The following is a 10,637-nucleotide window of genomic DNA, read 5'->3' on the forward strand; positions in this document are numbered from 1 at the left end:
TAGCGACATGACCTGTTTTTGCGAGCTTAGATATTTAGATAAAAGGATAGTGGTCTGCTCTGTTATCTCACCGATTGTCTCCTTTACACAATTTCAAACTCATAAATAAAACAATTCTGACAATGTCATGGCTAAAACGAAAAGGACAAATGAAAAAGACAAACAGACAAATAAATAATAGTACACAAGACACAACATAGAAAACTAAAGACTTGAACATGAACCCCATTAAAAACAAGAGATGATCTCAGGTGCTCCGGAAGGGGTAAGTTCATGCGATTCCCTCCGTTTTATTGCGATTTTGAGTGTGTGTTTTCGATTCATGAGATTCATCTGCTTCAAGAGAATTAAAGAACGGTAAACTACTGTTGCCCTAAGACCTCCCCATACAAATGTTTTCATACTTGTCATGTAATTATCCGGGTACCAATTATCCGGGTACCGGGGCAATCGTAAACAAGAATACAACTGTAGAAGTTGTCAATCAAGAACTAAACCTGCTACATTCCCCAGCCTATCCAGTGGAAAAATAAAGTTACTGATTGGTGCAACCGATGAATATGTCAGAAACATCTGAACGCGAGCAAAATGGGAATAAAGCAAACACCTGAATATATAAAAAGTTGTTCGGGTTTGCATTTCAAACTGCAGTCCAAACTCTCTGACTGTATTTTAAAACGGTTGAGATTAAATATGCGTATTCTCTGTTATAACAATTATTTTTCTATTCCAGAAGGCAAATGAAAAATCCTGTTTTTAGATTGCTGAACAAAATAAATTGGGATTCATTTCTATTATTAGAATCCTACTTTTAAAACACTTACATTATTCATTTTAAGGGAAATGTTAAATAAATCACAACTCTTTTCTATTTCTTTTGTATTTTATAACAAAAGTGGATAATTAAGAAGGCAACAGTAGTATTACGCTGTTTTAAACTCATAAATTGATAGAAACCAAACCGGGTTACAAACTAAAACTGAGGGAAACGCATTAAATATAAGATGAGAACATCGACACAACAGAAACACAACATTAAAATGTAACACACATAGAGATGAACTAAACATTAGACAAAATCCGATGAGACATGTTCAATTACGATCATTGCATATCAAAATATCATTTACACAACACTTCCATTCCCTATGCTAAATTGAAAAATTCAAGGGTGATTTTTCTACAAAAAAGGGCAATCGCAAGATCTAATATATTGTTTTATAACTTGCAAAATATTATTCTGTATTACTTCACACTGATTTTAACCCTGAAGACGATTTTACTAGCAATCATTTTTTGAAACAGGATAAGCGCAACGCGGTTGTTGCTCAGAATAAACCTCGTCCTATTTGATAGCAACACCTGCAATTGGTAATCCAGATCAATAGACCAAAGTATTTTACATTTTTCAATCCATTGGAAAGATATGGCTTTTATTTTATAGTGATTTTATAAGCAATCAGATGTGAATTATTAAGAATCATATATACATCTTCAAATACGACAATTGTAGATTTCCAATGATATCAAAACATTGTTTACATAACACTACCATTCCTCAGGCTCAACTGATCAATCTTTGCATTTAACAATGATTTTTCTACACAAAAAAAAACGGAAATCGCAGACTCTAAATACTGTTGTATATCTTGCAACATATTATTATGTATTAATTTATACGGATATCAACCCGGTAGATGTTTTTCAGTTTTGTCTAGCAACATAGTTGTCGGTTTTGGAGATTTGATTCAATGGAATCTCTTTGTACATCCTTATTTTTAAACATACCTTTGCATCAATAAAGAATATCTCAATGTATAAAGTAAGTAATCAAGTAAGTAAATTGTTTTTTATAGTGACATGTGTAAGTCAGCATAAATATATAAATGTGTACAAAATATAGTTACATATATAATACACCCGGCCCAAGGGACCAATAAGTCACCTTTTACTTTTAGTTCAATATGATTGTTCTAAAATCACGTGTCAATTGCCAATTAAAATTTAAATACAGATAATGAATAACAACGTGCATTCACAATATGTATTTCATCAGCGAGAAGAATCCCTGACTGCGTTGAATGTTTGCAAAGAGCTTTGCGAAAACAAATCTTCAAACTTCCCCCATATCATTCATAATTCAGATCTTTACAATCATTCTTCTTTTAACAGAATAAACACATTGGGGTTTTTGCTCATACATTCAAGAAAATTTCACAACTATTTCCTTTAAACCACCTCCCATTTGATTATAACACCTGCAAGTGTTGATTTAGATAAATAGACCAAAGTATTTTGGATTGATAGTCTTATGGACAAACATTGCTTTTATTCTGTTGTTATATTTTGTTTTCTTCATATTTATGCTATTTTAGCTCGACATGTAAGATAGTTTTACAGCAAAATGCCAGTAGCAATTTACATACGTACCTTAAAATAGATGACTACATTTTAAGAGAGAAGATCAATTTTGCTATGCATTGTTGACTTTAGCAAAAGATCAAATTCTGCATTGGAAATTCGACAGCCTGTAATATAAGTGTCACGTTTAAATTAGATAACGGCTAGGATTGATATGTAGGCTGAGTTCAGGGACATTGACACATATTTAGAAATAATACATGTATTGGTACAAAATTAAAAGTTGCATTTCTCTAACAGGTGATAATATAGGGAGAATAATTATAGTTTTTTCCCATTTAAAATTCCAGCTGGCGAAATCATATTTCTAGGTACAGGTAGAAAGATAATGGAAAAAACAGGAGACGATACGAAGTTGTCAATATAATATATCATGCTGGTAATACCCTTTGAAACTCACAGTTCACTATAGGTATAGACCCAGTGGTAGTGATACGATAAACGTTACCAATTGTATTACAGTAAATAAGTATTTCAAGAAGTAATGTTTGTTCAGTGATGCTCGAGTGTAAACATATTTGAAAACCCTCAATTGTGTACAAACATAACGAAACGATGGCTTACAGTATACATATACGACTCTGAAAACGCGATGGAAATCCGACTGACAATGGTCATGAAGTAAGATGGTTTGACGCTGATGTGCGCTCAAGAAAAGTCTGAAGGGCGATGGTACCGTGGGATTGTGATGCTATCGTATTGCCGAAGTGCGTTAATTTTAACGTTGAGGTGTATGGTTTGTTAGAAGCATATTTGCACATGATCCAAACTTGTATGGTAAATTGTTGCAATTCTTTTTACGAGTCTATCATTTTAACCATAAAAATATATATAATCGATATCGAAATGCCTTAAATTTTTATGGACAATACTGAATGTAAATTAATATGCGAACATAAAACAAATATACTTTCCATTATGATTGCAAATCTGTAGATTTAAAACTAGCCACCACGCGTCATATTGACCATTGCACTTCAGCGAAATAACCATCACACTTCAGTACAGATCATCGCACTGCAGCATTCCCTTCAAATCAGTCGCATGTTCTTTCTGTAGTATCCCTGTTTTAGGGAAGTTTGCAATAGATGTAATCAATATAATTACATATAGAAAGCTTTTGCCAATCTAGTGACAGGACCTCGAGATAAATACATACTTATTGTATTCTTTTGAGAAGCAAATGGTTAATGTTTACCTCATATGAGTAAAAAAACAAGTCAATAAGAAGAAGAGCCTAGTTGTTTCCAATAGGAATCCGACGATCTTTTGGTAAATACATGATCCAACTCGCATTATAGTTTTGGTGTTAATAAAACTTCAGGCATCATGAGAGAACATTATGGTCTTCTTAGAGTTCAGCATATTGGTTAAAACATGCATAGCGCTGATGTTTCTCTGCCAACTGTGCATTGGATCTCATGTATATGTTCAGTCAAAGTTTGATTTGTCCTTTTTAACAAGATATGTGTATCTTCGTTTGTAGAACCAAAATTCGAATACATAAATTAGAAGTTCAATAAGGAACACTGATGTAAAACTTTGGAGACGACCTTATGGGATAAATAATTTTGAAAGAGTAAATATTTATTAAAGGTAACAGAGTTATTATTTAAAACGCCAGACGCTCGTTTCGTCTGCATCATACTCATCAGTGACGCTCAGATCGAAAGTAATCTATGCCTGGAATAAGAAAATCTGTACTATTTCGAAAAACTCATACTTTTGTAAAGGCCAAATCGGTTCTACCTATTTACCATGCTTATAATTGCAACACATGTTTTATTATTTATTATACACAAAATAGTAAGAAAACATATCATTTAGAGTGCAGTTATCCATGCATGATCTATTCAAAAGAGAATTGAGTTAAATCGACATGGCATACGTTTGTAACATTTACCGATGGTGTTGAATAAATCGATTGACATGTTATATTTATCAAAGGTACCAGAAATATATAATTTAGTACGCCAGACGCACTTTTCGTCTACATAGGACTCATTAGTGACGCTCATATCGAAATATTTATAAAACCAAACAAGTACAAAGTATAAAATTCTTTGTGGTTAAAAGTCTTATTATTTAGTTGTTGATGTGGTTGCTAAGGCTTCAATGATTGATTCTATGCAGGAAGTGTTGACATTGATGCCTCAGTAGTATTTGTATAGTCCTTGTTTAGGTCGGATCAAGTCACGTTTAAAATGTCCAAGTTTTATGAACCTAGGTTTGAAATGTTTTGGTTTATAAGTTCAGATTTAAGTAAAATATACTGATATCTTATTGTTACTACCGTATTCGAATTTGTACCAGAGAGTTGTACAATTTCCTTGTAAAGTTTAAATTTACCTTAAATAAAAGCACGATGTTGGCGTACTTTAGCGGACTTTTTAAGATTGAAGGTTAAAGGTGTCCACGATCACAGAGTATAAATACACCTTCAACCATTGTGACATTAACCATTTGTGATCAATATTTTAAGAAAGAGGAGAATATTGTAAAGTAAGAATATATTTATTTTCTATGCTTATTTTAGATCGTTTTTGCAGAATCGTTTCAAATTATTTTCATAATTAGTGTATGCTGTTGGTATAATTTTTATAAACAAGTGCCAAATAGGAAAAGTGTGGCTATTCGTCATGCTGTTTGGTATCGGCTTTGAGCTATTATCCTAACACTCTTGAGATGACATGCAGAAGTTCATTACAAAAAAAAACGTGTGCGCATATAATCACCGGTATCGCTCAAATGCTTATACGAGAGTCATACTGCCAAATACCATAAAACATGTGGACATTTGTCAGTCTTAATCTGAGAACTTGCATCTTAGATAATATCATTGCCAAAAACGAATTTCGGCACAACTGGTCGTTTTACTGGTAAAACAAATACCAGTGACACTAGTTATGAAGACGAATTATAATTTCGAAAAGGATATGGTTCTTTTTGTTCAAGTACAGTGTATACGTATTTTTTTGTATGTTTATATAATGGTAGATTAATAAAGTGATACCTGGTTTTAAAAAAGTTATTTCCTACTTTCCGTAAATGAGCATATTTAAGCAGTGTTGTTGATATTTTATAATCGATGTTGATAAGTTGTTGCATATAACATAGCAGTACCAAAATGTTATGCTTTGTTCAGTTTTATGAATATTTTACGTTTTACCAGATACATTCATTTCATTAAGTAGATTACTCATGAAAGACATTAAGCTAATAAATTATTAAGTTAGACGCTCGTTTTCTGCTTCGTACTAGTATAGCAACTCAAATACGAAGCTGAAGAGCATTAAAAAAAACTAAAATTTCAAAAAGACGTGCCCATTACGACTAAGAAAATCCCTGTCTTATGTCGAAAATCCGGAGTGTTTCGAAAAATAAATAATGATTAACAGCAAAATAACTGATAACTACCTTGTAAATGATTTAACCGAAGATTATGTACTTTTATATTCACAGATCAGAATGAAACTGATACTTGCTTTGTCTCTGTTTCTTGGATATGTCACTTGGTATGTATGATGAAAAAATTATGCTTTATAAATTGTGAACGTACGAAGTACTTTTTGAGACTAAGCTTAACCAGGAACGCTCAAACCGGAACATTTAAAAGCCAATTATTTAAACAGGCAAAGACATGTAAAAGCGTATAACATACACGGCATTAAAAGAAGAGCCAAAATTCTTTTATGGACGATTTAACCTGAGATTCCCAGTAGTTCCTTAAATTTTTAACAGGGAATTTTAAAACATAATGGTTTAATTTTTGAATTGTTGTTTGGATGGAGAGTTGTCTCATTGGCACTCACACCACATCTTCCTATATCTATATGTTATAAATCGTGTCCGTACCCAAGCACTGACTATTGCGCTAGTTATTAATTCAGAGACTAACAGATCTAGTACGGCGTAATTTTATTTATTTTTTTCTAAATTCTGCTATTGGATCTAGATAACATGTCGAATGCAAGTAAAATATGTTAGGTTGTTACAATTTTTTCAACAAAGAAGCGCAGAAAAATTGATTACAATGCATATAATTGACGAGAGCATCTATATTTTTTATAATTATGTTTCCCTATTACATCAAACTGAATAATACTATATTTAAAATCATTGCAAGGTTTTTATTAATCAGAATAAGACGACTTAGTAAAAAGTAGAAAAGTAGATAAATTGAAAACGAAAAATTCCCTAATCAAATGGCAAAATCAAAGGCTTACACACACCAAACGAATGGATAAAAATCTGGGTATTTTTATCTGCGTTTTATTAGTAGTCTAACTAAGCCTAACCCTTTGAGTCCAAGCCTTGCAGTTTGTTAAATTATGTGTTTCCGAATTTGTTTCAAAGGATTTACAATTAGCCCGTTCAAATCAGTTGAGAGGAGGTTTAGCGCTATTAAATTTACCAATGTTCTACATTTGAAAATGCCTGTACCAAAGTCAGAAATATGACAGTTGTTGTCCGTTCGTTTGATGTGTTTTATCATTTATTTTGCCACTTGATTAGGGAGTTTCCGTTTCAAATTTTACCGCGGAGTTCGGTATTTTTGTGATTTTACTTCCTTTTGTTTTTGTTTTGCAGTCAGACTATCCATGGTCATGAACTGAAAGTATTGGCTCAGAGTCAGTTTAATGGCTTTGATCACAATCACAATGGTATTCTAGAGATGGACGAATTTGAAGCTTCTGTCCATGGCACTGACACCAATGGTTTGTATTCTTACATCATTTGTGGAATATTGTCTCGTGAATTTTGAAATGACAAAATACTATAAATTCATTTAAAAAAAATCAACCGTGAAATGTTAACAAGACAGCGGTCATTGAGATACACAAGTAATACTTCTTTTTATTTTTGTTTTACACATTTGCTCATTCATACTTTTAAACGTCTTATATTAGAGAATATCGAGCTTTAAAATTTTCAGGAAATAATTGATTTATGGTTATAATCAGGAAAAAATACACATTAAGAAAAATATAAATTCATCATAGATATCATGATAACAATTTTGTACAAAAGACCCAAAAAAAGCTTAAACCAGAAAAATTACGAAAATTAAATACCATTGACAGTTCTTAGGTTTATTTAAGTATAATAAAGTGGTTAGTTAGTTGCAAATGAATATATAAACTTTGAAAATAATAGAAACATTTAACTTTCTCTTAAAATGTCTTCTTTAAACCCACGAAGACATGCAGTTTCTTATTAAAGTTTTTAAATTGCCGAACATGTAATATGTTTTTATATACAAGACTCCAATATCATTTAGTACACAGTAAAGGGTTTAATTAGTGGCGTATTCAACAATTTTGACAAAATCATGACATTGTGCAATACAATGCCAAAATATTATTACATTATATATATTGGCAGGATGTAAGATCAGGAGTTTTCAACTTCGTACTTTATTTGGTCATTTTTACTTTATTTTATTCGCGCTACAACGATGAGTCTTATGCATATTAAAATCAAATTAGATTTAAAATTATTTCACAGGTGATGGAAACGTAACTTGTGCTGAATATGCCGCTGCAACTTCTCAGCCACATGCTCTAGCACTTGAGATTTTCCACCATTATGATCAAGATGGAGATTGTATCATGAGTCATGCAGATGCATTGGCTACACTTCGTCAAATCGACTCAAACGGTAGTTATGTATTAATTTTACACCTTATATGAGAAAGCCAGATTTTGATTGGTTGATAGCCAGAGTATTTTTCGCATATTCTAATATTTGTTCCTTATTTCAAACAAATTTACCTGTTTTTCACCACTGCCGGAGAATTTGTCTCAAAAACCATGGATAATCCTTTTTTTTACCCTCTCGAGTATCTTCCCGCCAAACATTTTCGGAGATAACTTTACATTAAAATGCGAGCTAACGCGTAATAGTACATGTATATTTCCCGCGGTTTTATGATAATTCCTCTTATCCTCAAAATTATGCATAAACATGTTAATGAATTATAGCTTTCAATTAGTAAAAGATATCTTCACCGTTACAAAGAGTTTCATTCCAAATCTATTCGGTGTAATTAAACAGATATATCATGTTATGGAGAGGTATTACCCGTCTTGGGACTGAATTTCCCTAGCTCGACTAGCTGCAATGAAAATTTTACAGTCCCTTGACTGGTATTTTTCGCAAATACCCTTCCATAACATAATATATCTGTTCAAAATGCGAAATTATTTTAAGTAAAAAGCTATTCGCAATCGTCTTGTATTTTTTTAAATTGATTTGTTATCGTTTTATTCCGCCATATTTTTTCTCCAGTTTCTCCCAATTTCTTTGTCTACAAATCCAATATTTGATAACAATTCTCACGCAAAGAGAAAACGGATATATTTATATCTGTAGTTATGAACTTTATAAGTAGAATATTCTCTCATTTGTTGCATTCAAGTTTTCAACCAAGTGCGGTAAAGACACTACAAAGGTTACCAAAATGTATTTTCCGTTGAGCCATCTAAGCTTTGTCACAAATTATTTCTTTAATGGCAAAATTGGAACGAAGAAGCAAATCTATGCTTAGATGACAAAATTGCAAACAAATACTTCAAGAAATAAAAAAAAAAATAAACAAAATCTGTTTTAACAGGTGATGGAACTGTGAATGAACACGAGTTTGAACATTATTACACACAGGTAAAGTATAAATAATTTACATTGGCAGCACATATTGTTCGATACAACATTTATTTCTATTAATTGCACATGTATTTTTTTTAAATTTGTGATAATTTTGAATTTGAGTGAATTAAAGCATTTGGATTTAATGTTAGAACTTTTATTAGAGTTTAGAGTAAAAGATGCTTTAATCATTTGATTTTGCTATTTGATAAGGAACTTTCCGTTTTAAATTTTCCTCGGAGTTCAGTATTTTTGTGATTTTACTAAATGGTATTGAGTAAACTTTTTATTTGTTTGACAAATCTACTAGTATGTGATTATATTTATTTATTGTTTGTCATCTGTAGATAATGAAGCATCTTGGACATATTCCTCACGGCCATAATGGAAGATAAGGTAATTTAAGCGTTACTTTTTCCAATTGATATAAAAAAAAAAACATGACATGTCTTCGATTTTAAAATTTTCAATTAAATGACTTGCCACTTAATGTATCCGATAATTATAGTTGAAGTCTTTAGTTGTTGATCTGGTTCTTAAAAAGTATGTTTATCGATTGTAATCAGTTAAAATGTGATCAATTAATAACCATCTACATAAAGGTATCAGTAGTACCGCTGTTCGAAATTCTCCAATCGTTTGAGGAAAAACAAATTCTGGTCACAAACTCAAACCGAGGGAAACACATCAAATATAACAAGAAAACAACGACACAACAGAAACACTAAAATTCAACACACACAGAAATGAATTATACGATAACAATAGCTATTTTCCTGACTCTGAACAGAACACTTTAAGAAAAACGGTTTCAATTAACTCAGTTCTTAAATCTACGAATTATTTTTCTATTCATATCATTTCTTTTTCTGTCATTTGAATATGCGGAAACATATATAGCTGTACCATTTTGTGTATCGAGCGGTTATATTCTCAGTCTGTTTAAAAATGTGAATAGCTTCTGTTCATTCTCGTTTTAAGAGCTAAGAAAAAACGAATATCTACCTGTAATCAACGAATTATTCTGTACATTTTGTTTTTGCAGGTGGGAGGATCCAAGTCTACCTCTGTATAAAAGTTTTAGTTATTAAATATGTTTCGGTTGATCTTTATTTTACAACGTGAATGTATGAAAAAGAGTTAATGTTGCTCCACAGTTGTTTGGGTAGTCTTATCCGTAAAATGATCGAAACCATAAAAAAAATGAAAATCAGCTCAAACCACATAAGTCAAGTCAGGTTATGTAGAATTACTAAAACGTTACAGGTTACTTAATACGGAACAGCTAATTCCGCCTTATGTCAGTTTATACCAGATCAATTATCAAACCGTCTGATATCAGTTAATGCAGTACGTCTTACCCGTCCAGGTCAGTAAATGCAGAACAACTTAAATCGTCTGTGGCCATTAAATGGAGAACAACTAAATTCGTCTATGGTCAGTTAATGCAGAACACCTAAAATCGTTTAGGTTTTACTTTGTAAATACAGCCTCTTTTGGGGAGATGTTGAATATTCATAGAAAATTAATTTTGTTTACATACTGGTTCCCAGTTATGCTCTCTTTGT

General features: G+C 31.8%; 1 protein-coding gene across 1 annotated transcript; it reads left to right on the forward strand.

Moving 5' to 3' along the window:
• The first annotated feature begins 4,852 nt into the window (after nucleotides 1-4,852).
• LOC134707396 (uncharacterized) lies at nucleotides 4,853-10,175 on the forward strand. Its single transcript, XM_063567108.1, has 7 exons — nucleotides 4,853-4,923; nucleotides 5,884-5,936; nucleotides 7,012-7,139; nucleotides 7,930-8,082; nucleotides 9,038-9,084; nucleotides 9,417-9,465; nucleotides 10,115-10,175. The coding sequence occupies exons 2-6, from the start codon at nucleotides 5,890-5,892 to the stop codon at nucleotides 9,462-9,464; spliced, it is 423 nt and encodes a 140-aa protein (XP_063423178.1). The 5' UTR covers nucleotides 4,853-4,923; nucleotides 5,884-5,889; the 3' UTR covers nucleotide 9,465; nucleotides 10,115-10,175.
• Nucleotides 10,176-10,637: the final 462 nt, after the last annotated feature.

The sequence above is a fragment of the Mytilus trossulus genome, chromosome 2 (assembly GCF_036588685.1).
Source record: "Mytilus trossulus isolate FHL-02 chromosome 2, PNRI_Mtr1.1.1.hap1, whole genome shotgun sequence".
In the NCBI taxonomy this organism is placed as follows: domain Eukaryota; kingdom Metazoa; phylum Mollusca; class Bivalvia; order Mytilida; family Mytilidae; genus Mytilus; species Mytilus trossulus.